At 36.2% G+C, this 27,237-nt stretch overlaps 3 protein-coding genes and 1 long non-coding RNA gene across 7 annotated transcripts; 2 read left to right on the forward strand and 2 right to left on the reverse strand.

Annotated features, from left to right (window-relative positions):
* Window positions 1–1,006: 1,006 nt before the first annotated feature.
* LOC113022012 (monocarboxylate transporter 1-like) lies at window positions 1,007–6,340 on the forward strand. The gene is made up of 4 exons (XM_026166970.2): window positions 1,007–1,223; window positions 3,631–3,774; window positions 3,895–4,668; window positions 5,351–6,340. The coding sequence occupies exons 1-4, from the start codon at window positions 1,007–1,009 to the stop codon at window positions 5,590–5,592; spliced, it is 1,377 nt and encodes a 458-aa protein (XP_026022755.2). The 3' UTR covers window positions 5,593–6,340.
* Window positions 1,090–8,323, reverse strand: LOC113022015 (uncharacterized). Of its 3 annotated transcripts, none has more exons than XR_003272388.2 (5): window positions 6,904–8,316; window positions 5,392–5,463; window positions 5,140–5,206; window positions 1,522–1,659; window positions 1,090–1,228 (listed from the first exon to the last, which is right to left on the reverse strand). It is a non-coding gene; the product is annotated as an uncharacterized LOC113022015 (long non-coding RNA). The 3 variants fall into 3 exon arrangements; XR_003272390.2 differs by having other exon boundaries at window positions 1,119–1,253; window positions 6,904–8,321; XR_003272391.2 differs by having other exon boundaries at window positions 1,183–1,309; window positions 6,904–8,323.
* On the forward strand, window positions 6,887–15,497 carry sycp1 (synaptonemal complex protein 1). Of its 2 annotated transcripts, none has more exons than XM_026166966.2 (35): window positions 6,887–7,004; window positions 7,387–7,516; window positions 7,719–7,803; window positions 7,905–7,948; window positions 8,034–8,198; window positions 8,320–8,387; window positions 8,495–8,568; window positions 8,663–8,721; window positions 8,835–8,901; window positions 9,055–9,128; window positions 9,244–9,352; window positions 9,639–9,733; window positions 9,827–10,011; window positions 10,101–10,168; window positions 10,247–10,308; window positions 10,414–10,530; window positions 10,638–10,742; window positions 10,881–10,984; window positions 11,084–11,201; window positions 11,303–11,373; window positions 11,464–11,545; window positions 11,644–11,706; window positions 11,787–11,849; window positions 11,925–11,987; window positions 12,100–12,216; window positions 12,312–12,422; window positions 12,510–12,602; window positions 12,694–12,768; window positions 12,876–12,962; window positions 13,053–13,199; window positions 14,109–14,159; window positions 14,304–14,375; window positions 14,454–14,558; window positions 14,729–14,794; window positions 14,892–15,497. In XM_026166966.2, exons 2-35 carry the CDS (start codon window positions 7,388–7,390, stop codon window positions 15,030–15,032), a joined length of 3,135 nt encoding a protein of 1,044 aa, XP_026022751.1. In that variant the 5' UTR covers window positions 6,887–7,004; window position 7,387; the 3' UTR covers window positions 15,033–15,497. The 2 variants fall into 2 exon arrangements, with proteins under 2 accessions (XP_026022751.1, XP_026022752.1); XM_026166967.2 differs by lacking the exon at window positions 6,887–7,004 and adding an exon at window positions 7,016–7,156.
* On the reverse strand, window positions 13,391–27,178 carry slc5a8l (solute carrier family 5 member 8, like). Its single transcript, XM_026166973.2, has 18 exons — window positions 24,943–27,178; window positions 24,575–24,640; window positions 24,261–24,312; window positions 23,939–24,006; window positions 23,313–23,467; window positions 22,909–23,049; window positions 22,691–22,820; window positions 22,500–22,588; window positions 22,100–22,212; window positions 19,720–19,787; window positions 19,496–19,582; window positions 19,164–19,357; window positions 18,256–18,365; window positions 18,042–18,127; window positions 16,803–17,933; window positions 16,162–16,635; window positions 15,899–16,051; window positions 13,391–15,812 (listed from the first exon to the last, which is right to left on the reverse strand). Exons 1-15 carry the CDS (start codon window positions 25,294–25,296, stop codon window positions 17,820–17,822), a joined length of 1,827 nt encoding a protein of 608 aa, XP_026022758.1. The 5' UTR covers window positions 25,297–27,178; the 3' UTR covers window positions 13,391–15,812; window positions 15,899–16,051; window positions 16,162–16,635; window positions 16,803–17,819.
* Window positions 27,179–27,237: the final 59 nt, after the last annotated feature.

The raw sequence follows: 27,237 nt of genomic DNA on the forward strand, positions 1-27,237 counted from the left end.
GCTTTTGCAACATAATGAATCTTTTCATATACACATGTGGTATCGTCAAAGCAGGGTTACTCAGAAGTTATAGGTCGGTATAGAAGGTTCGTACTGTATAATGCATGACAAAGCTATATGGTGAAGTGGCCAAAAGGGCTGAAATGGCCAAAAGGGCTTCCAAAGAATAGAAAAGCCTAGTTAGCGCTGAGACCAAGGAGCATGAAATGCATGAAAACATTTTGGAAAAAGGAAAATTAAAATCAAGACTGTGAGACAGTACCTGATGTGTATTTTTTCTAGTTTTCTAAAAACTAAAAAAAAAGTAACATCAACTTACTGAAGGTTAAAAAAAATAAAAGCAAATGTTTATTTGATAAACACAGTGTGAAAATGTGAAAATTACGCCTCTGGTAGAAAATTTGTTAGTTTGATTTTCCTTCTTCAGAAGCTGCCATGATAGGCAATGCCAAAGTAAAATGTACTAACAATATTACTAAACAAGAGAGGTGAGCCAGAAACAAAACCACTGCTGGTGTTTGGAAATACTGAAAACATTAAATCTGAGTTCTGTTTGCAAGGTCATACTGGTTAAGATCAACTTGAATATAAAGTTGATCTATTGCTGACGCTTTCTAGTCACAAAACTGATATAAGAATGTTTTATTGATGTCAAATGTTTCAAAGCTGAGGACAAAATATCAAGTTCAAGTAAAAGAGGACAGTAAATTGAACAATGTATCACAAATGACTGTGCAGCTGTATGAAACGGAAAAATGTTTTGTAATTTTCTATGTTTATTGATGGGTTGAATATTTATTAAGCACTTAACGAAATAAGGTTTTTTCAGCTTGTTTGCCAAAGGTCTTCTGTATTCTAATTCATAAACACAAATATCATTTTGTTAAACTGTTTTAAGAATTACAAGCAACTAATCAAAGGACTTTCTCTGTCACTTTGTTCTCTCCTAAACAGTCATTGTATCTGTAAAACTTCTTGAGTTTTAAGAGGAGATTTGCGAAGAACAATGCCACCAGCCGTCGGTGGTCCTCAAGGCTACACACCACCTGAGGGTGGCTGGGGATGGATGGTGGTGATTGGAGCCTTCATCTCTATTGGCTTCTCCTATGCATTTCCCAAGTCCATCACTGTCTTCTTCAAAGAGATTGAGGTGATCTTCAATGTGACAAGTAGCCAGGTGTCCTGGATCTCCTCCATCATGTTAGCCGTCACGTACGGCGGAGGTGAGCTACAGTACCATCCAAGACAAGCAGCTGAAATCAATACCCAGCTCTTAGCATGACCATACTACATTTATTCCTTTAGTGTTCTGTTACAAATAAGAAAAAAAAATCATTTATTTTTGATGAAATACAGGCTTACTGTGTAGCTTTTCAGTCACAGAGAGATCACACATAATCATAATTACTGTGCTGAAAAAATTAAACTGGCAAAACAAAAGTTCAAGTGTTCCATTGAAATGCTGTTGCAACATTATCTTTCTCTGGAGCATATGAATGAGTTTAAGCCTTGCACACCTACCCATTCTTTTCTCTTGTGCTTTGAGACTGGAAGACCACCAGGGGTTTTGTTTGTGTTCTTGCACTGATGAGATGAATGAGACACTTCATGATGTCACTCTGGGCTGGTCAATCAGATGACGATAAAGCCCTTTTCAAGCTCACGATAAATAAACAGAGAGAGATCAGAGTTCAAAGAAGTCCTTCTTGTCCCAAAAGGCCATCTCCTCTGAAATCAAAACACTGCTGTTCTCTTTGCTCTAGTGTGTGATGAACTGGAAAAATGATGACTTAGGCATCTAGTCTCAAGGAAGCTTCGGGAAAGCTTCCAAACTAATGTGTGAAGTGGGAAGTGTAGCTCCATATAAAATACACTGTCAGTCAAATTTTATACATGGGGCTATGTGTAAAATTGTTTGTAAGATTTGCTAGCAGTAAAATAAAATAGGAAATATGGCCTCACTCAGCTAGCATTACACTGTGTGCATAATGGTGAACATATTGCATCAAAACATCCCAGGTGAAAACATCCCAAGAAACCAAGGTGCCACATGTCTGTTATTTACTCTGAGTATTAAGTTCCTAAGGCGAACAAAAACTTCACATTCAAGTTAAGTCCTCATTACTGTACAACAGAAGTATCGTGTTCCCCGTGGAAGAAATCAATGCTGCTTATTGTTCAGCAACACTTAACAAGCAGCTGCTTCTGGAGAGTGACATTCAGGCATGCAGGAACAATGGTTTAAGGTTATTGAGTTACACTGTAACAGTAACTGATTGTTCTCAACTTGCCTATCTTTACCATGGTGTTGCTTTTTATTTGTAACACATAATGGACCAAAGTGGATGTTTGTTAATCACTTCTTTTTGTTTCACTTGGCTCTTAGAGCCTCACATGCCCTAACAAGTTATGAGCTGCAGTGTCTTAGTATACGTGGATATGTGTAACTCCCTCAATTAATGCAAATGTTTGATGTAAATATACACAGATGAAGGCAAGCTACGCATAGTAATTGAGAACAGAGAATAAGCAAGGCAATGTTTGTCAGCGCCGTGAGCAGATGACAGCTGAGCCTCTTGCCATCTCTATGTTAAACATTCAGAACACATCAGCAGGAGAAGTTCATTAACAGCCCACTGTTGCGTACCTCTGTACTCCTTCAATTTTTGATTCATTATATTCATAATATTCTACATTGGTTTGTCTCCAACCTTTTTATCATAAGCAACCCACCCTGCAACGCAGAAGGAAAGAACTCATTGTTTGTGAGGAGACTGCCTGCATTACAATTTAAAAGCCCTTTGTCTTGCACCGTGCTGGCAAATGAGTCTGGACAACCTCTAAACAAAAACTGTCAGTTTCCATTTGGGTTCATTGGCTAGTGCAGAGATTTGGCAGGAAGGCAGAAGTGTCTTCCATGTGGATCCTCATACTCATTTAGGCTGGTTGTTACATGTCTTAGATGGAGATGGTGTTTTGCGACCCGAGCCCTCAGTGCATTTTAGTCATTTGTCTACTAGTCATAGCAATTTTCCTGAGCTGATTTTGAATCCAGTATGCATGAATCTTAATAAGCTGGTTACTGTTTGCACAGTCAGTCTTTCTTTCTCTATAGCCAGTATCAAAATCTAATATTTATATATGTTATATATATATTTATATATATAACAGAAGATTCAGTGTTATTTTAACCCCAATGTACACACCAGTGAGAAAATCACCCCAGTACACTCACACAAATACCCCCACCCGCTTGTCTGAGCTGAGATATTTCTAATGATCATTTCAATTGTGTTTGGAGTACATTAAAAAGAGCTCCAAAACAAATTATTCTTCTGTCAATTTTTATGAATATCTGGATCAAATAAATGATTATTTCATTGCAGCTTTTGTGGTTTTTCTGACAGATCGCATTATTAATGGCTTGGGAGCACATCTACTGCAGTGCAGCACTGACAAAACTGATTGCTGAAGTTGTTTGAATTTGCTGAGACACAGCTGTGGCACTAGAGCCCTCTGGTGGTTAAAATTAGAATTGTGCCTTTGAATAGATGAAAAACATGTAGCGACATGATATATATGCTATATTTATATATTTACTATATTTGTTCTTTGTTTCTTTTGATTCAGGTCCAATCAGCAGCATCCTGGTTAACAAATATGGGAGTCGTCCCGTTATGATGGCTGGAGGATGCCTGTCAGGATTGGGCCTCATTGCTGCTTCTTTCTGTGAATCTGTTCAAGCACTGTACTTTTGCATAGGTGTTCTTGGAGGTACCTAGTTTTTAATATTTTCAAGTTTGTTTGTTACTAACTTGTTTTTTTTGTACACTGTTGTTTTTTCAAACACTGTTTCATGCTCATTTTTATACATATTTTTACTGAATCTTTCAGGTCTGGGATTGTCCTTCAACCTTAACCCTGCTCTCACAATGATTGGAAAGTACTTCTACAACAAGCGACCTATTGCTAATGGGCTTGCCATGGCTGGAAGTCCTGTCTTTCTTTCTACCCTAGCTCCTATTAATACTTGGCTCTTTGATCAGTTTGGCTGGAGAGGAAGTTTTCTGATCCTGGGTGGCCTGCTTTTCAACTGCTGTGTTGCAGGTTCCCTCATGCGACCTATAGGACCAAAACCCAAGCCTGCAGAGAAGACCACAGAGAGGAAGACTGTGTTGCAGACCATTAACAGCTTTATCGACCTCACTTTGTTCAAGCACCGTGGCTTTTTGCTCTACATAGTGGGAAATATTGTCATGTTTTTTGGCCTCTTTGCACCGCTGGTGTTCCTCTCTAATTATGCCAAGAGTAAACACATTGCCAAAGAGAAGGCAGCTTTTTTACTGTCTATCCTCGCTTTTGTTGACATGTTTGCCCGACCCTCAATGGGCATGGTGGCCAATACCAAGTGGGTCCGTTCCAGGATACAGTACTTCTTTGCTGCTTCAGTACTGTACAACGGCGTGTGTCATGTCCTAGCTCCAATATCAGAAGATTATACAGGCTTTACCATTTATGCCATCTTCTTTGGGTTTGCTTTTGGCTGGCTGAGTGCAGTGCTGTTCGAGACGTTAATGGACCTAGTCGGAACGCAGCGTTTCTCCAGTGCTGTTGGGCTTGTCACTATTGTTGAGTGCGGTCCTGTATTATTAGGTCCGCCGTTACTTGGTGAGTACCCCACTAATGATAATAACTACTTACTATATACTTACTATAACTACTTACTATACTAATACACTTGTATATATAAGTTATACAGTGGATTGTTAAGCCACTACATAAGTGCTTAATTTTATTTTTTAACTGGCTAGCAGAGGGCACTCCTTGAGTCTCAATAAGAAGTGCAACTGTATAAAAAAATGGCCTTGTTGGTCACTCAATCTTTTACTTCAGTAAAGACTTCGCTTATAGGTTTATGGTCTCAATCTCTAGTTTCAGCTGTTACACAACACAATATTGTCTTCATTTTGTAATTTTGATTTAGACTGCTAGATTATCCATCCATCCATTCCAGCTGTCACTGGGCGTGAGGTGTGGTCTCCCCAGACAGGTTACAAGCCCATCACAGGGGCAACACATAGACCCTTACACTGTTCCACTAGAATAGACTATCGCACATTATGTCATTGAGTGTAGTACCTTGTAAGTGAAAAGCCATGAGCATGTAGGGTCTGTAGTTTTTCAGTCAGTACCAGCCCTTGCACTACTATCAAAACACACAAAGGGTAACAGCTAAAATATCCATCTGAACAATTCTGAATGTGAGTGCACAAACCAAGACTTACATTTTTTATATACAGTTTATGCACAGAAACAAATGATCCTGTATGATGTTGTTTTGTCTTCACAGGGAAGTTCAAAGATGTCTACCATGATTACAAGTACACCTACCAGGGCTGTGGGATCATCCTCATAGTTGCTAGTGTCTTCCTGTTTGCAGGAATGGGGCTGAACTATCGGCTGCTGGACAAAGAGAAAAAAAAGGAGGAGAGGAGAGGAGTGGTGGGAGTTGGAGTTGGAGAACAAAAGTCCAACAGGGACAATGCTGCCAAAGAGGTGGCAGAAGCTAGGAATACAGAGGACACTGTATAAAGTCCTGCATCAAGTCAATTTACAACATGGGTCAATTTATTGTCCTTAGTGAGGTAATTTTTCATCAAAAGAAACATGCTTTTTCAACAGGCAACAATAGCATTAATTCCTCATCAGTTTGATTATGCATTGTTTTTGAAGCCCACCATAGAACTCATAGCCACAATTATAAAAGTCCTTTAAACACAAATACACAATCCTCATTAAATATATACCTCTTATATTTATACTTAAACCTCATAAATATAGTAAATAAGCAATTTAAATTACGTCTGTCTTATTGGTAATAATCATTATAACATTCTTTATAACTTTATTTCCTTTAGCATGTTAACCTTCTGAAATGTACAATCACATAATGAAAGTGTTTTGCTCTCGTTTGTTTGCTGTTACCAGTAGAAAGCTTTATTTTTAAGAGACACTTTCTCTTTTCTCACTTCTCTCTCACGACATTTATAAGACAGCATGAGCTTTCCAAGCACATCACAGCAAAGTGCAATTTTTTTTTAACTTTCAGAAGTATCACCCATGCCACTTTGTTTATTCCATAAGCACATTCATTCTCATTCTAAATTCTTTTAAATGTTATTTTTTTCTGGTTCATTGTTGATAATGCATTATGCCAATTATAAAATAATTCTGATGTTTAGCGGTTTGCCTTATGATGGAAAACATGCCACTGACTGCAAAAAAAGGAATTTTGTGGAAAAAGTCAAATAAAAGGCTGTTTAACAAGGATGTAATACTCCACTGTGTCTTGTGTCTTGTTTTTTCTTGAATCTAAGATAGAAATATGGTATGATATTTTTGTTATGTGCTAACATAATTTATTTAAAAATTAAATCTTAACGTCAGGAAAAAAAGAATAATTCTACATTATTATTTTGTTTGTAATATTTTTTACATATCAGTTTTGATACAAGAGTTCAGAGAATAATTAATATTCTCCACTATGTACCAAACTGATTGATGGTTTCAAAGATACAAAGTGCTGTTCTTATATGACATATATCACCTCCAACTGCATATCTGTGCTAAATTAGACCCTTGACTATAACGTATTACCTTCATTTTTCATTTTATAATATAAAATTTTGCTTTATTTTGCCAATTTTACACATTAAATATTAATTAAAGGGACACAGCATCCGCCCACCAAAAAAACAACTTAATTTTGTGTATATACCACTGCTACCACAAACATTATTCTTATATTATTATTATTATTATTATTATTATTATTATTATTATCATCAAGAAGAAGAAGAAAAATAAGATAATAAAAAAATAAAGTATGATATTTAAATAAACCTGAACGACACAAGAATAGTCTTCACTTAAACAGTTGGGCAAGAGTCCTTCCTCGCCTCGTGCAGGGTGGTCGCGTTATAACCGTTAACCAAGTTTAACAGGTAACGTTTAAAAAAAATGTCATAGTTTACACGTAGTACCTAGTAAATTACCACATTGATGTTTATTAAGTAACATTCTAAACTACTGACTATTATTATTGGTTTTTTATCTTGTATTTTGTGGGAATTAACGCTGCTCTAATATACCGGAGGTAACTGTTAGCTGTTGTCTGCGAGCCTAGTTGACTCACAAATAAAAAAGCTAATTACTGTTAGCTAACCAGCTAATGTTTAGGGTTATTTGACTTGTGAATATTAGGTAAAAAGGGAAGATAATAGTTATTTGTAGTCTTCTGGCATTTCTGTGGTGTTTATTAACGATGTCTTGGTTTAAAACACCGCATTATTAAATAACTAGGTTATTGCTGTATGGCTATTCCAGAATGGAGAGAGATCAGCGTTTTAGCTTCAAGCTGTTGGTGCCTCCCAGGGTGAATAACGGACCAATATCTGCGGTTCAACCTCAAGAAATAGTTGAAGACAGAGGCAATTTCATGAAAGCATTGCAACCTGTAAGTCAATAAATAGTTCGTTATAATTAGTTAATAATTAGAAGCTAAACAATGATGAAAAAACTCAAAGCACCGCTATGCTAGCTCAGCAGTAACTATTTAACCTTAGCAATGACCATTGTATGTGTGTTGTCAGCAGCATTCTATGAGGCAGTAATTATTAACACACATGACATTAAATATTACTGCTCTTTTCCACCAGAGTTACAGTGAATGCTTTGACAAAGAGAAAAACATCCTGTTCCCCAATACAAACATGGTTGCACCAACTAAACCGCCCAAACAAGGTATTTGTGTGTCTTTGTGTTATTTAACAACACCAGTTCTATCACTTCCAACAGAAGAACTGCACTATAAATATTAAACTAATTATTGTTTCCCACTAAAGACTTTCTGAAGATGAAACTCATGCAACCAATGGAGAAAGACGGGGTAAATATTTCTATTGCACAGAAATGTGCAGCATGAATATGTCTGTGTGTGTCATTTTACTTCCTAAACTGTGGATGTTTTCCAGAATAATTGCAATCCTGGTCAGCTTTATTCAAAGCTGTTTGATGAAGTTGAGAAAATTAAGTGTTGGAAGGTTAAAGTTTATTCTGACACTGTGGAAAAGGAAAGAAGGCTCCAAGATAACAAAAGAACAATTGAAACACAGCGCAAGGCAATTCAGGAGTTGCAGGTGTGTACCCCACAGACTGATCTTATTTGATCTTATGCTTATCTCTGTCTATCTACTTATGTACAACATTTACAACAGGAAGAGATAACTTTGAATTCTTTAATGTATTTTCTGTCTGCAGTTTGGAAATGAAAGTCTCAGCATAAAGCTGGAGGAGCAGATTAGTGAAAATGAAGAACTGAGAAACAAGTATGTGTGATTTGTGAAACTAAGATAAATATGATGATCTGATTACATTTAGCTTTGTTTTGTTCCTTTAATTGTGAAATGCTAAAAACTCAATTTTTAAAATGCAGAAACAATTCAACATGGAACTTGTGCAATATACTCAAGGAAACCTTTGACTCGTCAGTTGAGAAAATACATTTATGTAAGTAAAAATTCTGGTGATCTGGAGAATACTTTTCTTTATCAGCTTTAGTAAGTGCAGAAATAAACGGTACATTGCTGTGAATGTTTTGCAGTTGAAGCTGAAAGAGAGGAAACCCACCACCTCCTTACTGAAAACAACGAAAGCGTTAAGGTAAAACACCACAAAATATTTGCCAGTAGTAGCTTTTAATTTATTATATTTTGTTGACCAAAACATTGTAAAATGATGAGGTTTGATTGCCAGTTTATTACTTTTTCATTTAGAAAATGATTGCCGCATTTGAAATCCTACGTGTCCGAGTAGAAACTGATCAGCAAGAGATGCAGAAAGGTATATATATATACATTTCTTCTTGCCGCTATTACGCCAAAATGTTATGTCTTTTACTCAATAAAATGCCTTAAATGTATTTAGGCTTTAAGTGGAACTAGATGAATTAGTGACACTTTGACCATCAACACAGCATGTTTTATTGTTTTTCAGTCAAAGAAGACTTACTGCAATTTGACCATCTACAAAAGAAATATCAGCAGGAATTTAAGATAAAACAGGAAGAGGTTGGTGGGGGCAAAAAGCCCTTCCATCAGTTTATTTGAGGAACTTTTGGCATGAAATATATTTCCACAAATTTTACAAATTTTGACACGTTAATGACTGACATGTTCTTTACAGATAACCATGCTTCAATTAAAACTTAAGGATAAGGAAACCCAACTACAGAAACTCCTGCTGGACCTCGATGAAACTCAGAAGCACTGCAATGAACTTCAACAGTCAACAAGTAACATCATAATTAGATCTGAAGATAAGCTGTGAATGTTGATTTTATAAACTTTGCTACACTGGTAATAAAAACAGTGTGTTCATAACAAGACATTTTTTAAATATTACTCAGTATTAAATATGCAGAAGTATTAGAGTCATGACAGTATATTTGGATAGATGCTCATTAACATGAGAAAAGGTGCTTAGTATAAGGTGAAAATGTTTTATTTCTTTTCCAGACTTCAGGTCAGGTTAGTACACTTTGTTTTGGGGATATTAATATTATATATGTGCTTTTATAGATCATCAATTTGAAGTTCTCAAAAGTGCAAAAGCTGAACAGGAATCTCTTCTTCAACAACTGAATATTGCTGAGCAGCGCTGCAGAGAGACTGAGGTGAGTATCTTGAGATTCTTTTCTTTGTACTGAAATTGGGCTCTTGTGTTGCATGCAATATGCTTTAACTGAAATATTAATAACCCAACAAAGAAAAATCAGGAAACTACTGCTGCAGCCTTGGAACAAAGTAAAAAAGAGTATGCTGAGGTCATCCAAAGCAAAGATCTCAGTTTACAGGAGCTCAACAGAGTCAAAAACCAGCAAGCAGAGGAGCTAGAGTGCATTCAATCAACCATTCAAGAGCTAAAGACTTCACTAGCACTAGAGAAAGAGAGGTATATTAAACTCCTTCATTCACAGTGTTTTCTAGATAAAGTACAGTGTTTCCTCATGTCATTATATTCTTGTTTTTACTTTTCTGAAGGGCCAAAGAGCTTGAGGATAAACTTATAGAAAACAACACTGAACTTGAAAGGAGAAACACAGTTTTAGGTAAGTCCCACCGGATAACATGTGTTGATATTTTTAGGTGATGTGGTTTCAAGTCGAAAGAAATATTTTACTCAACAGGGGAAACCTTTGACCAAGCTACAAAGAAAGATGGCCTAATCCAAATTCTCAAAGATGAACTGGTACGGTTTATTTGAAGGGAAAGTGTACGATTTCTCTCTAAAACCAGTCCTTGCATGCCCAAGTCTGTTACATACCTTCAAAACAATATGTGTTCTTGTTATTAGGACACAAAATCTAAATCCATTGAGTCAGTGAAGGCTAAAATTCAGTTCACTCAAGCTAAAATGGAGGAACTCATGGCTGAGCTTTCAAAGAAAACTGAAGAAATCCACTTGGTTAAGGTGATATAAGTAGAAAAATAGATACCTAATGCAAAAAGAAAAGACGATCTGTATCAGATAGCCTAATAAAGATACTTAAAATTGTTTGTCCTTTTTCCCTGATACAGAAAGAAGCAGAGAATGCTTTTGCTGAAAATGATTCACTGAAAAAGGCTTGTGAAGCTGCTGAAAAGGAAAAAGAACATTTACAGGAGAAGTCCACTTTGACTCAGGTATTTACATGTTTTTAATTTTGTTTCTCATCCCCTCACCTCTTATCCACTAGAGAAAGCTGTTTATGTGTTTGGTAGTAAAATATATTCATTGGGTTGAAATATACAATGCATTGCTTCTCTGCAATATACCTGCAGATCAAAGTGCAGGTGCTGGAGGAACAGCTGTGTACTGAAATGAAGAAAAATAAGGAATGCAACGTTCAGATGGAGCAGCTGAGGAAAGACATTTTGCAAAATGAGTGAGTTATTAATAGACAGCCATTTTATCATATTAGCATATATAATATTTTATTACGCTGTTGTAATATGTTTCATTTTTTATTTATGTCATTTTTAAGAGTAAAGTATGAAGAGTTATTATCAAACTTTAATGAGCTGCAGTCTGAGAAGACAGCCATTCAAGAGCAGTTTGAAAATGGATTATCTAACGTGCAAACTATTGAGGCAAACATGAAGGTTTGAATTTTATTATATTATTGTCATTTTTATTATTATTTGTATTATTATTAATTCATTTATTATATGAATCACAAATTCTGAAAACTGTTTTGACTCAGGTGAGTGAGGAGAAGGCATTAAAACTCGATGGAGAAATTCAAACGCTGGTGGAAGAAAACAAGACTTTACGGTGAATATGCACTTCAGAGGCTTAAAGATACTTTTTCCTGATTGGAATGCACAGTTTTTGAGATTTAAATATTAATTTTCCATGCAATAGAGATGAGTTAACTGCAGTCAAAACCAAAATCCTGGGGAAATGTGTACAAACAGAAACTCTGCAGAAGCAAATTGAAGAAAAGGTAAGCATCTTAACTAAATTATTAGTAGAAACAGGGATTTATAAAGATGCTTATTCTAAACATGTTCATTATGACTTCTTTATGCTCTGTGTGAACAGTATGAGCAACTTCAGGTGAAAATCACAGAAAAAGAAAAACAGATCAAAGCTGTGGAAACAAAGGTGAGTGAAAAATGTGAAATTGCAAATACTGTTGTTATTGATCATTTTCTGGAACTAAACAAAAAATCTTTGCTTTTTAGCTGTGCAAACTCAGAAAACAATATGAAATTAAATTTAAAGCCCAGGAGGAATACAAGAAAGAGGTTTGTAATGACCATGAAACTCTAGCTATAAAAGGAGTGGAATGGTATTTATTGTCCTCACTTGTATATTTTCAGAATAAAATGCTTAAGAAACAAATGGCACAGGAGATTGCAAAATCCAGTGACCTTGAAACAACGGTATGGGGATGGTTTGCTTTGTGTTTTTATTTTCCAGTTGTTAATACGTATGTGAACTATTTAAGCTAATCAGTATTAGACTGGAAAATTAAGATGCTGCTTTAATCTTTAGATCAACAGCCTTCAAAATGAGTCCCAGAACCTTAAACAACTCAAAGGAGAAGAACATGAGAAACTGCTCAAGGCTCTTGAGTCAAAATCGACTTTTGCAGCAGAACTTGAGAAAGAGGTTACTTTTTTATTTTTCAATTTGTAATTTCAATTTAATTAACATTTACCTCCTTCAAATTGAATTTACAATAATAGAACCAATTTGTGTTGTAGGTCCAGAAACTTAGAATAACAGCAGCAGAAGCCATTAAGAACAAGGAGGCCACAGAACTTAAATGCCAGCATAAGATTGGAGATATGGTCACTCTGATGGAAAAACATAAGGTAAAGTTATTATAATGGCCTTTTTGCTGTCTGATAAATATGTCTCATGTATATTGTGTTGGAATGAACCCAACTTGTCACTACCAGAGCCAGTATGACCGGATGGTCCAAGAAAAGGACGCAGAACTTGAAGAGAAGAAGAAGAATGAGATGGAGGCGACTGCTCGTGAAAAATCACTGGTACCAAGAAACATGCTAAGTAGCACTAATAATGATTGACCAGAAAATATGTCATATCCTAACATTTGCATCACAAATTTCTCTAAATCAGGAATTGGACCTCTCAAAGCATAAGTCTGAAAATGAGAGGCTGAAGAAAGAGCTGAAGGCAGAAACAAGAGAGAAGGTATATCCTACTTTAAATCAGTTTATGTTGGATTTATGAATACAGCTGTTTGTTTGTCATACTTCTGAGAGAGACAGCTCACAGTGTAACAAACACTTTGAATTTAGAAAAACCTCAGAAACAAAACAAGTGATCTGAAGCAGGAAATGTCTGTTGTGAAAAGGACTCTGCTGTCACAAGGGAGCGACAAACAGGTACAGTGCATGCAGCTCATAGGCTGCCACTAGATGGCATTCTTTGTCATTACTTTTAGTTGACCCAAAATTGTATGTGTACTACTACAGGTAGCTGCCTCAAACTATAAACAAGGGAAAAGTTCAGAGGTTCCAAAAGAGAACTCTTCAAAGAGTCACACATTTGACTTCTTCAAGGCCAAGAAAACTTCCTCCTACAGCAAAGATGGTCAGAGTTTGGCCACTCGTACAACATATGTGAGTTTTATCGACCAAAATGTTTTCAACAGATTAAGCACGTTTTGTTTCAGACATTTTTGTTTAAGGTAAGCTTAGAAAATCAGATGATTAAGGTTTTTATAACTACAGATTTCTCAAAATAGCCTTTTCTACTTCAGATATAGTACATCCTTGGTTTTGGGTATTATGAAAAATAAATACAACCCCAATTGAATTTGCTGAACTGGTATTTATTAGAAAAATAATCCATGGTACCAGGTTATAGGTAAAGACAAAAACAGAACAACATTCAGCTGAGTCAGGATCAGCCGATATTTGGTCTAAGTGATTGGTGGATCAAAACGGACAAATAGATTCATTTATTATTTTTCCATAATATTTGCGAAGATTTTAATTGCCATTTTTTGGTTTGTTTTTTTTGGTGGACATGGTGTTTTAGCCTTTCAATTTGTAGCCCTATAGCTATTCATAATGTTTATTATTCACCTGGATTTTATTTAGAGAAAGAAAAGAGATTTTAAATGTATTTATTGTGTATGAGTAAAAAAAGGTATATATTCATATGTTTGAATGAGAGTCTCAAATGTGCCATGGGAACTAAAAATGCACCAGAGTTGACAGATTTATTTAGAAACCATCAATTAACAAGAATAGCAGTGTGAATATGAGCATGGGTGTTACGCATTGGAGAAAACATTTAAATTCATGAAGAACATCTCTCAGAGATTAGTAAGCTAGCAGCTTTTATAGGGCCTGAGAATACTGGCGCCAGATACTCTTAGTCAGTTCACATGGAAGACTCTGCTAATAATTGCCTATAGCTGTAGGGAACGACTGCAAAACTTTGTGTGTGAGTGCAAAGCAGTACAATGTAACCTTATTACCACAGCCTTTTTCTGAAACAACTTTGTTTGAATTGTTGTTAAGGAATCTGCTACTGAATTTATCAGAGCATCATGTGGAACACCAAAATCCAAGGTAGACTGCAATTTAACCTATTCATAAAGTAGATATATAAAATGGCTATAGTGACAGAATAAATTATAACATAATTCATGTATCGATATGCTTTTATTTACTTTAAGTTTTATGATAAATGATTGCACTGACTTTGAATTGTAGTGCATCAGCAGTGAAGACATGAAAACCCCAAGAAGTCTTACAAACCATATTGCTGGAACAACAAAGATCAAAGTAATATAGTATACCATTCTGACATTTTCCAAAATTGAAAAAATATGAATATATTCACTGACATTTACTCCCCTATAGTCCTACAGAATAAGGACTCCCCCTTCTGAACAGTCAGCACAGTGGGGAAAGAGCGCCATTGAACTTGACCCCAAGTCTGACAGCTCAGATCAAAATGATCTCTTGGTAAGCAATGTTTTTTTGTTTTTGTTTTTTCGGGTTGGGGGGTGGGGGCTTGTTAATATTTAAAAAAAATAATGGCATAAACCTTGCAGGTTATGTGAATGTGATTTTACCATTTCTGCAAGTTCGCTAGGACAGATTAATGTGTATTCCTCTGTTTCTTGTCTTGATAGACCTTTACAAATACACCTGCACATAAAAGTTCAGATTCACAATGTAAACTCCACATTCTCAAAAAGGTAATGTGCCTTTATGATCCAACAAAGTGGCATATAATATACTTACTTTGATTTTTAAAAATCCCTATATGTGTGTATGTGTGTGTTATTTTTACAGAATCAGAGCCCACTCATTCATAAATCACCAGGAAACTCCTTAAAGCTGGCTGCAATGAAAAGAATGAGAGATGCTGGTTGGACAGCTGTTACTGGCTGTGACAAAAAAAAGAAGAAGACCAATGAGAAGATTTTTGCCTAAGTATGGCTGTTAGGTCAGATTAGCAGTAATAACAATATTGGTAGAGGTGGGTGACTTGAAATACAGTTCTATTGAGAATGAATAAATAATACACGATTGACTGAATAACAAATAGACTAAAAATAACACAAAAACATGAATGGAATATGTTTCTATGGTTCAACTAAAACATAGTGTTAATGAGAAGAAGGTTTTAGTGTTAAGATGCCAGCTTTTAGTAAGTTTATTTATGGGTGTTTAGGATTAAATTTCTACCTACTACAGAGTCAATGTCTTTACTTATGTATTACTTTGCTGTTGTGCTAATGTTTGGAATAACTCATCTTTAATGTTAACGTGAAATCTAATATGTTCTATCACAAGGTTATGTTGCTGATCTTTGACAATTTCTAGTTGTTACAAGTTACTCTGTTAATATATTTATGTATTCTGGTGTTGTAAAAATAAAAGCAATGTTCTCAAAAATCAGTTTTGTACTTGTTTGCATGTCCTACCTATTCTCATTTTCCTTTTCTAAGGACCACTTTTCTCTTATAAAGACCATCATAGGAGTTGTATTTCAGTCTTGAAAGTATATTGGTTACATTAGTTCAGTACATTGGTTTTACCCACTCCTAAACTGTAGATTTCAGACTATAGAAACTCTGTGTCTTTAATGGAGAAACTCAAGGTGGAATTGAGACTGGTCTGCAGGAGCTGTTGGTACATTGTCGTAGATTGGATGGCCATCATAAAGTCCTCCAGAAATAACGAGTGTGTCATCATCTGCCACAAATGTATCTGTTTAAAATTAGATTAGTATTTTTAATTGCCAATAGTAAATAAAAGGGTTTGAACTAATTGTTTGATGAAGGAGAGTCCCTTACCTGTGTATTGAGCATTATTGAGAGGTTGGTGCAAGTACTGTATTTTCTGTTTGCATTTGTGAAACATAAGAAAAACCAACAACACAGCAAATGCTCCAAGTACAGTGCTGAAGACAATAGTCATATTCCTTTCAGAGACATTGAGGCCCACATCTAGCAACAAAGTAAAACAGCAAGAATTACCATAATCAGCAAATTATATAAAAAAAAAAAATGAATAGTTGTTGATAAAACTGCAGATAAGAATGGAGCCTTATGCTTACCTTGTCTGGTTCTGTTCATGGTAGTATGAGTTGCATTTTCAGTTGTAATTACTGGAGTACTTGGTGTACTTGAGTTACCTACTGTGGTCTGGATTGCTGCCGTTGTTTGTGCAGTAAATGTTGACATTTGAGTGCTAGAGCTTGTAGTCCTCAGAGTTGTACTGTTTGTTAGAGGAGTCAAGGTGGTTGCTGACTGAGAAGTCTGGTAGTGACTTGTCCTCTCGGTTGTTGCCGCAGTGGTGCTAACGACAGTTTTGTTATCCAACTGTGTGCTGGTATATAGTGTTGTCTCCTCAGTCAAATTTGAGATTGGTGAAGTAGAGTCAGACTGAGTTAGTGTCGTAAGGGTCGTTAAGCTAAAGGTTGGTTGAGGAGTGCTAGTCCCATTTTCTGTTTGGGCCACACTGAACAAAAGGGCCAGATGGCAGTAAGCCAGGGCAGTAAACTTTACATCCATGGCCTTTTAATCTGGAACTAGAAAGAAAAACATTAGCTGAAATCAAGACTGAACAAGACTAGATGTGATCTTTTTAGTTAAATTACACAAACATGTAAATCCCTCTTGTGAAATTTTAAGTAAATTCAAACCGTTTAAAAAACTAATTCTAAAAAAAAGAAAAAAGAAAGAAAAACCAGCTCACCTTGTTTAGTTAATAAGAGTGAAAACAGCAGCCTAGTTTAGTTTAATTCTCTGGTTGAAAGTGTGCCTCCATGTCTCAACTGACTGTTCACTTCCTGGATTGAAAGTGGCTGATACTATGGCAGGTGAATGTGGGCAGGGCAGTTTTACCCTTAAACTTCCTCTACTGTTTGTTACTAAGGAGACAAAGGCATTGTTGTAAGTCGGTCCAGAGATCAGCGTCTGTTTCTTTATGGCAAACATATTTTACAAGCCTTAAAGAGACAGTTACCAAAAAGACAATACAAAAGACAATACATGTATATATATATAGAGAGAAAAAGGGGTGTGTGTACAGTTCATGCACTAAAGTTTTTAGAGTTTTTTGTGTATGTGTGATTTAAGGTTTTTTTTTTTTACTGAGTACACTTTTTTTACAAAATATTTTATTGACAAATTTGTTACCAGCTTGTACAGGCAGCTCATAAAGAGTGCAATAGTTTCCGTATAAAAGCAACTCTGTAATAAACAAACAGCCATTGTTCATGTTTCAAAACACTTCCTTCAAAACAGTAATCACACTGTACAGTAAAAGTGAACAATACTCCAATATGTATCTCTGTGTCGGCATAAAATTAAGTGCAATGTTCAGATATATTATGAAACTGTAATCTGGTATCAGCAATTATAAAGGGCGATAAATGGAATAACAAGGTTGTCTAAGTGAACATGAAACGGGAACATCTCAGCCCATGGGGAGCAGAAGTTGTGGGCATCTGACTTGAATAAACAATGATTTCTTTTTCCATCATTGTATTAAATACACTGTTTCTGTCTTGTTGAAATATGTCAGTAACATAAATACGATTTCTTGAGTGATTCAATTTTAGATTTTCGACACATGATTAGTATCAATATAAATACCATTATCATCAGATGCTAATAAAGGGGTTATGCTTGTGCTTTATGTGTGTGAGTATATTTTCTTAAATTTAATTAAAATGACCCCAAGACAGAATATGTCATTGATAGACTAATATTATAGTCTTGTGTTTTTTTCAACATCTTTGCTCATCACGTCATCTTCTTTGAATCCTGGGTTGTCAGCTCCCATGCAAATGTTTGCTGAAGGCTTCTCTGTGATGTCTGATTCCTGTATTGGGTTAAAAACATATTATATTTATAACACCAAATTTTTGTTTATTTTGGAGAGGGTTGCTGATATGTTCTTCCTTTGTTTGTTAGGGGGTAAGCATCATACCTTTGACTTATTGCACCAGCTGAAGCAGGTTAAGTCATTCTTCCTCACAAACAGCTCTGAGTTCATCTTGTCTTGCTTACATCCACCTGTATATGTATAAAAAAAATACATACTCCCTCGATTTTATCCTTGTTTTGATATAATTGAAATACCATAATATTATGGACTAGATTTCTGCAGTGCTTAAAGTAAAGACTAAAAAGTAATATCTCACCTGTGATCACGCTCACAAGCAGGCCAGACACAATTGTGGTCAGAACGCCCAACAGAGAAAAGTAGACGTAAGACAGAGAGTACCAGGTGTCTGCTAAAGGAGGCCTATAACTGAAATGAACAAAAATCACTCATTTTAATATACTTAGACTATATATAAAAATTTATGTTTAAAGCAGACAACTGTTTTCAACTGTTGACAACTGTGTTATGATGATCTAATGTTGGCAGTGTTTGTTTTATGTGTGACTCCTCCCACCAGAGGATGGCGGTGGGTTTTTTCCCCTCTCTCTTAGGAGGTGGACACCTGGGCGTGCCTGGTAGTTGGGTGGAGTCTCTTCCTGTCCTTGGATTAGATAATTGGCTAATCACCTCCCGTACTTAACTACCAGATGACAGCCACCTGGCCCCCTCCTCTCTCTCCTAACCTCCACCATCCAACAAAGAACCTGTGTTTTGATTCGTTGCTGTGTAGAGTTTCTTTGACAAAGTGATTTGCAAGTATAACCTCGTGTGTGTGTCTGGCGTTAGTACCTCAATTTTGTAAATAGCTGTAAATAGATTTGTCAAGTAGCAATCGTGTATTTTGTTCACCTTGTATATATCCTTCACTGCAGCAGCCTAGTAGGCGTGAGAAGCCATTTTTGTTGATTACGTTTTCTCCTGTTTTTCATTTACTTTTTCATTTTTCATTTACTTCACTTTTTTGTACAAAAAGTACAAACTTCCAGAGAAGTTTGTACTTTTTGTAGTTGATTCGTGAGGTTTAATTATGCCTTTTTAGACAGCTATTAAACAGCTGTTGTTGTTGTTGTTTTTTTTGTTAAATAAAAGTTTACTGTGATTTTTACTGTGTTGCTGAGTAGCAAAAGAAGGTTTTGCATCAGTCTTTTATGTAAAATGACTCACTCAGGCTCTGGGGTCAGAGTCACTGGACTGGTCCAGGGAGTTATTGTTGTATAGTTTTGGCCTATTGTGTTGTTGCAGCCTGCAGTGGTGAGTGGAAGAGGATTTGTCTTTTCAGCTGTTGGTGGGTAAATCTGGCCTCCGATCCCCACCCACAGAGTCAACACTAGACCAATGATCATTCCCACAAGTCCTCCCTGAAAAGTAAATATGAACACAGTGAACTACTTTCTCTAGGACGTCACATTTTTATTACTTTGGCAATATTTTTTTTTTATGTGTTATCAGGTTGTGCAGTTGTGCTAGTAGAAGTCTGAGGGCAAGGAAATACTCACTATTGAGTTTGATGTGCGAAAAAACATGCCTAATAGATAGAGACCAAGGAGCGGTCCGCTTATCATGCCAAATATAGAAAGAGCAGCCTGAAAAGAAAAGGGGGGGAAAAAAGACAAGAAAAGAAAAAAGTAGTTTACCCTGTAGTTTGCAACTTTCACCTCATGGTGAAGCTGAAGAGCAATAAATGACTGCAGTAGTTTGTGTTCATGGTGATTCAGATTACCTGCAGGACGCTTCCCATCAGGGAAGCTACTCCAGCCATTCCAATACACACTCCTCCAAAGAAAACACCTGCGAGTAGAAAAATATAAAAGATCCAGCTTACAACGTTCGCAGTGCAAATTCAGTTGTTCAGATAGGCAACATGTTTTACAGTTTTCTAGAACAAATGTTATGGTTATGCACACTTAACTCTGTTTAAAAGCAAATGTTTATTTGGGTTTTTTTTCTTCATATAATTCAATTTATCATCATAACTTATGGAAAAATAAGTCCACAAAGGTGATGTGAGGCCAGTAGAAATCATGTTTTTTTCCTACCATAAATGATTTAGCACTTTAAAATGGACTGCAAGGAACAAGATCATTGTGACCTTGTGCAAAAACAGCATATTGATCCATACTAAAAACTGTCTGTATGACATAAAGAAGAAAAAGATAAGCTATGTGCTGCAAAAATATTTTCATAAATGAACGACCTACACCATAATTACACCTTCTGAAAACAGTAACAGTACCGACTGTTCTGTTAGGTCTGTTAATATAAATTATTAACAATTGTTTTTTACGACTTCATGACTTGTCTGTTTGCTGAATTGACAAGACTTCCTTTGTTCAGAGGTATTACGCAGGCTCAAATGATTATCTATGATATATTTCTAATCATTTCATAAGTTATATGGAGGAAATGCTTTGAATCCTTTGCTTAAAATAGCAAGATAAGATTGTAATCTCGATGTCACTTGCTCTCTTGCAATCTCAAAGGGTCTGGGATAATAGGAGTCTGAACAGTTGTTGGTGACTACTTATAAACAAAGAGCTGTAAAGTCTTATTATTAAGCTGCGTTATTACAGACACGATGAAGCTTTTATTCGGGGTTTTCAATTCAATTCACTTTAATTAATATATATATAGTAGAGATGGACCGATCCGATATTACGTATCGGTATCGGTCCGATACTGACCTAAATTACTGGATCGGATATCGGAGAAAAATAAAAAATGTAATCCGATCCATTAAATATCACGAAAGCACCTCACAAAACTTGCAACACGCCGTAACTCACCTCAGAACGTTAGCATGTCGGAGCAGTATGCATCACGTGATAGAGCGGCTGTGGCATGCGGGACCTGTCGGTGGTCTGGATAGCATGTGGAGCTTCGCTAGCAACCTGGCATTTCATCTCCGACAAAGTTATCCCGAGAGAAGTAAAGCAAGTGTGTAAGTCCATCTCTGAATGTTTGTAAAGCATTCCTGCGTTAAGCTTAACGAGCGACTGCCTCTCGCTCTCCGGCTGCTACTTCAATCATGAAACTGCTTAATGATCAGCTGATCGGCTTTTCTGTCGCGAGTCCGTGTCTCTTGTTTGTTTTTGGCCCACTTTGCACCAGAAAGAGGAAACCAGCGGCTGAACAACAGCAGCACGTTTAAGCTTGATCAGCTGTTGTTAGAATGTATTTAATATTACTTTCTACTCGAGGATCTTTTTCTACGTAGCTGACGGCTGTAACTGTGCAGGGGCGGATCTAGCAAAGTTTAGCCAGGGGGGCCGATAGGGCATGAACAGGGAAAAGGGGCACAAAGACACACTTTTCTTTCTTATTCTCATTTAAGATGTCTCGCTTTTAATTATTTAATATTTATCTGAATCTTACACCCAAAGTTTTAATCTGATGTAAAATGTATAGAAGTCCATTACTGTATATAGTGACTATTAAGTCTAATATATATACCCTAGTAAGCTTTAGTACTTTTTCCTTTGGGAAGGTACCATCTGTGCAGTCTGCAATTTTGTTGAAGAAAGATGTTGAATCTATTTAATATTTCTTGAAAAATAATTGATTTCCGTGCATTTTTTTTCACACTGCATCAAATTAAGGTTGATTACGTCGATTAAGCATCATGAGGTGGCGCGTGAGGGGTGGTTCCCTATTTTTTATTTATTTATTTTTGTTGTTGCTGGGAGTTGGAACCCTGTTAGTTAGGTTGCTTAATATTTATGCTAAGTACTCTTTAAAATACCAGAATAGGGAGGATGGTGTAGGTTTAAGTTTATTAGATTGATCAGTATTGCTGAACTATGAAATTTTTTTTTTTGCATACAGGTATAACAGAATAGCTTTAGTGTAGTTGTTGTTTTAAACTTGAGTATGAACTTATACAAAATGCAGCAAGATATTAAAAAAAAACAGTTGTTGATTAAAAAACACTATATCGGATTCATATCGGTATCGGCAGATATCCAAATTTATGATATCGGTATCGGTATCGGACATAAAAAAGTGGTATCGTGCCATCTCTAATATATAGTGCCAAATTGCAGCAACAGTTGCTTCAAGGCTTTTTTGGACTATTTTGGAAGTTTTTTGTTTCTGCAACTTACTCAGGCCCATGTTCATCCAGCTCACTTGCTTCTGTGTGAGGTCTTTGTACACTGGTAGAATAAAGTCTTCTACCGTGACAGCAACTAGGGCATTAATGCTGGAAGACACTGTGCTGAAAAATATACAAAGGTAAGCTTTTAGACTTGGAACACAACAGTCAGGCTGATGCATTTAAAATGATAATTACACACAGAGAAGCTAGTTTCAGGAAACAGATGGTACTTTATGGCATTATCTATGTCTAGTAATGCAAATGCAAAAATATTATCCTGTTCACTACTTAGTGACTTTTTCTCAGGCAGCAACAAAGGCAGTTCTTTTCTAAGAATGTTAATTTATCAGGTCTTGATCCCTGCACAGCTCTAAAATAACATGTTTTTGCATGTCTAAGGCTCTCACCTCAGGGTACCACTATATGCTGCAGCCACAAACAGGCCTGGAATTCCAGGGAAGTCTGCCAGAATATCCATCACAAGGTATGGGAACAGCTGGTTGATAAATATAACCCATGTTTTGTTACACATAATGCTTTGTTGCACAATAAAAGGAAAGGTGGTGAGGACTAAAGAGAAAACTGCAGGTTTACTTACTTGGTCAGGGGTGGCAACATCACCGTTTGATAGTGGATCACAATTCTTGTAAATGGAGTACATGGTGAGACCAGAAAACACAGCCAGAGTTACAGTTATCCACAAGCCAACCATATTCACATACAGAGACCTGAAAGATGAAAAAAGACATGTCAGCACATAAAATTTTGCTCAGACTCAGCAATGTACTGTTTGTATTGAATTACAGGAACGCTCACATTTTGGCATGTCCCAGGGTTTTGCAGGAGATATAACGCTGCACCTGGGACTGGTTGATTGCGTAGATTGCCGCCCACATTATGCTACCGCCAACTACTATGCTCCAGAAAGTATGTCGTTTCAGGGGATCTGGATCAAAACTGTGATAGAAATGTCAATAATATGAAAATATATTGAAGGTTAACTTTGAGGACTTCAGCAACACAAACCTCTAACGTGGAATGGCATATAGAAGCCAATTAGCAGGCTTCCCATCCATGATATTTATTTTTGGATGCAAAATATTTTTAGTAAATTTCCTTGGAATTAGTAATCACAGTTTATGTGATTCAAAAACCCTGCCCGTTTTTTATTGTAAAATAAACTCACTCACTATTGGACATAAGTCTGCTTGTGTACTTACTCAAAAGCTTGTAGTCGGCCTCCTTCACCAGCATCTTCCCAAATCTTTGTCAGGCCTCCCTGCAGTACAGCTCCTCTAGCTATAACAGCCACAAAACCTGCCAGCATGACCACCATCTGAAGCACATCTGTCCAGATTACTGCTTTCAGACCACCCTGAAGTAAACATTGATGTTAGAGTAAGCGTCACATTGTAAAGGTTTTTTGCAGAATCTGTCGAGCTGATTCCTTAGTAAGAGTCACAATAATGTTTGGATGTGTACAATTATTAATAATCAAGGAGCCAATAACTTTATTTTCAGTCATATGTAAGTGAAAAACTGCTTATTAAAACCTCAATGAACCAAAACGTTTATCATTAGAAATACGATACCATACCACCTTTATTTATAAAGCACTTTAACATAAAACCAGAGTTCACAAAGTGCTGTACATGCTAATAGCATAAGTAAAGAAAATTAAACACAACAGAGGAAGAGCCAGACGGCGAGCCACACACACTGGCGCCATCTTGAAACTTAAAACCAGCTGAAAGCATCCTCTGGCGTAACAACGTTTTCAGTTCATGCTTCTCTAAAACAACTAGTTAAATAAATATAATACTTTTTTACATTAGATGGTACCAACCAAAGTGCAGTAGATGATGCACACCACTCCCGTAGCCACCAACACTCCCCACAGATCCAGTCCAGTGACTGAGTAATAAGAAATAAGCTTCATTATGGTTCTGTCTGCATCTTTTTTTTTTTTTTCAGTTTTTGGGTTTTGGTTGTTTTTCTAAATAAACCTTTATATAGGATAAACATGAAAGAATCATTAGTATATTAACTCATGACTAATATTCCACTAAGAAGAAGTAGAAGTTTTATGAGCAGGTGACAGTTTAGTGAGGCTTAAAGCTAAAAGTCCTTCAATTATCAAGATGTGTTTTATGAGGTTTTTGGCTTACTTTGATTTAGAGCAAGAGCTGGAGCATAGATAACCAAACCGGTATACAGTGCCTGAGGAAAAATGTCACCATTAGCTGATTACATGGAAAAACAACAAGCATATATTTTATATTAATGCTTTCTTGGAAGTGGAAGAAACAGGTTTACATAAAGTCAAACAGAAAAAAACAGCAGGTGCTGTTTTCATTTTACCTTTAACATTTTAATCATTGGTGTTTCCTCAACTTTTCATTCCTAAATAATTTCAGTTTTAATAGTCAAAATTCATAAAGTAATTGATCATATATTTAATCATTTTAAACTCTTTGCTTACCGTCTGGACGATGTACATTGATGTCCCAATTATCCGAATGGGGCGGCTGAATCGCAACTCCAGGTACTAGAAATGAAAACGAACCCTGGATATCAATAGAAGGATCTTTTGGTCCACAAATTTGCTAGATTGCTGTACTGTGTACTGTATTTTTTTAAAAATAAAACTTCCAAAAAAATCCTTTAGATATTTCTTTGCATACTATGTTGGAATCACTTTTAACAAGTAATGAGTAACCTGTAATGAGTAACCTTCATTAACCAGCACCAAGCTGTGTACATTATTTTTGTTGTTTGCTTTATTGATCTTTGGCATTTTAAGTTATTTCCTGATTCATATGTTCACCAGTGTTTCTACCATCTCCCTACCTCATAGGCACTGGTGACCCCCAGTCGGTAGAAAAGAGGAACAAAGAGCTCAGCACTGATTGCAGACATGATAGCATAGGCGAAGCCAAAAATCCAGAAAGCAGATCCAAACCGGTAGGACTCAGCAGGTGTACCAATGACTGTGATGCCAGACATAAAGCTGGCAGTGAGCGACATGGCAACTGGCACAGCTGTCATTTGCCGTCCACCCAGTAAGAACTCCTCGCTGCTAGCCTCCTTGCGACCTCGGAAAGCCTGGAATAGGCCAACGCCAGCTGCCAGCAGAATTATTCCAGCAAACACCACATAATCCCACACAGAGAAAGTTGCCACTGGACCTCCTGTACCCACCATGGTTGATTCAGTAGGAGAAGCAAAGGGTCTTCCTTTGACACACAATATTGAACTTCTGTCAGAATTCAATAACTTTCAATCTTGCAAATATAGTCCTTCCCCTTTAAATTATCCTGAAATTGCCCTTAAATCCAGTTGACATGCAGTGCATTTCAGAATCAATTGTCAGAAATTTAAATCCGCTGCGTAGTGGAAAAGTTATAGCTTGACCTCCTCAGATTTTACAAGAGTTTTCTTGGTTTTAGTCTTCAATTATTTGCAGCTTAGCCACTTTAACTATAAGAAAACTTTCTTCGATGGATGAGAACATTGAGGTAGTTCAACTGTCTCCCTTGTTGTTGACAGAAATCTGGTCCACTCTGGTGGTTCCTAGTGACTATAAAGATTAGTTCACTTTAGTTAATAATCTATCAAGGCCACTACACTAAGTAGTAAAGCCTTCTGTATTTTTCCTAATTGTAAAAACTGATGAGCCTCTAGTGTGTCTTCTTTTATGACACATTATCACGTGGTGTATTCTTTTCGGACAGAAAATAATGTTATTATGGTGTCACTTCTTATTAAAAAGAAATGACATGTTGACACACCTATGAGGAGTCTGTGTGCAACTCATGGTTATTCAGTATTTATTGGTCATGTTAAGAATTTCAAGAGGAGGAATGTGGGTTAAATATTTTGGGTTTTCTGACATTGTGTTTTATTTGCCATACATGTCATATGTGATTGCTAATCCCTTACTTAGCATTTCAGTATTTGATTATCTCTCCAGTAATGCATAGAAAGGCACAAAAGTCACACATCTAGTGTCAGTGAAAAGCATAGCTACAGCAAAAAAAACTGCACACTAGAGAGAAAAAGTAAGTGTAATCATTTGCACTTGCTAGTTCATTAAATATTAGCGGTTTCATGGATGGTTTCATTCAAGACGTCTTTTATGAGAGAATCAGTTACTCTAAATTCTTAAAAAGTTAATGTAAAATTCACTGTTTATGTATGTGCATTTGAACAATAGCTGGGGAGAACGAATGATCAGTTTAAGGTGGAAGCTAACATTGTATTTTACTGTTCAAATGTTCAATGTATCGTAATCATCTTGTGAGCAATATTCCTGGTCACTGATAAACTAAATGATGACAGCAGGTTAACCATGTACATATACTTTAATGGTAACTGTAATTAGAGCAAAAACTTTTACTCTAAAAAAAAAAAAACCTTTTGACTAAAATGAAAAAGAAATCAGTATATCCAGCTCCTGCTCTGTACTTCTTTGTTGTCTAATATTTTTATATTTGCATTGATCTTAGTGGGCTACAGATACACAGAAACACAACAATGGCATTCAAAACAGTTGCAAAATCACTTAACGTGTCCGAGACTTTGACTATGTTCGACAATCATTAAACTAAATTACAGATAAGGAGACACAAAGTGAAGGTGAGAATTGCACTCTTCCTTTGTTTTTTTTTTAAAGATGTTATCATCAGGAATTCATTCTCTCTATCTTTACAGTAACTTTTGCTTTAGTAATACAAAATCGGGTTGTATAACCCTTTTTGATTGTGTTGTACCAGTGTCATCTCTGGACTGTGACTGTTGAGTGTTTTGAGCGACTCACATTGTTGCATGTTTTTTGGTGTCACTTTAACACTGCCGGTGTGCAACTCTGCATTATAAGAAGTTTTCAAGTTAATTTTTACATAAATGAGTAACAGATTGGCTTGTTTGGTAAAGAAAACATCTCGGGTTAAAATTTGAATGGCCCTCTAATAAAAAAAAATGCGTTCTTTAAAGCAGAAAATAAGCTTTTTGTGTGTTTTGTGACATCTAGTGTACAGTAGCTTAGACTACTTTGCACAGAGCCACATGGCTAATGCACGAACTTTGTTTACCAAGGAAATCATTATTCATGTAATCCACATAATGGACTGAAAATTCAACAGA

Source organism: Astatotilapia calliptera, chromosome 5 (assembly GCF_964374335.1).
Source record: "Astatotilapia calliptera chromosome 5, fAstCal68.1, whole genome shotgun sequence".
NCBI lineage: Eukaryota > Metazoa > Chordata > Actinopteri > Cichliformes > Cichlidae > Astatotilapia > Astatotilapia calliptera.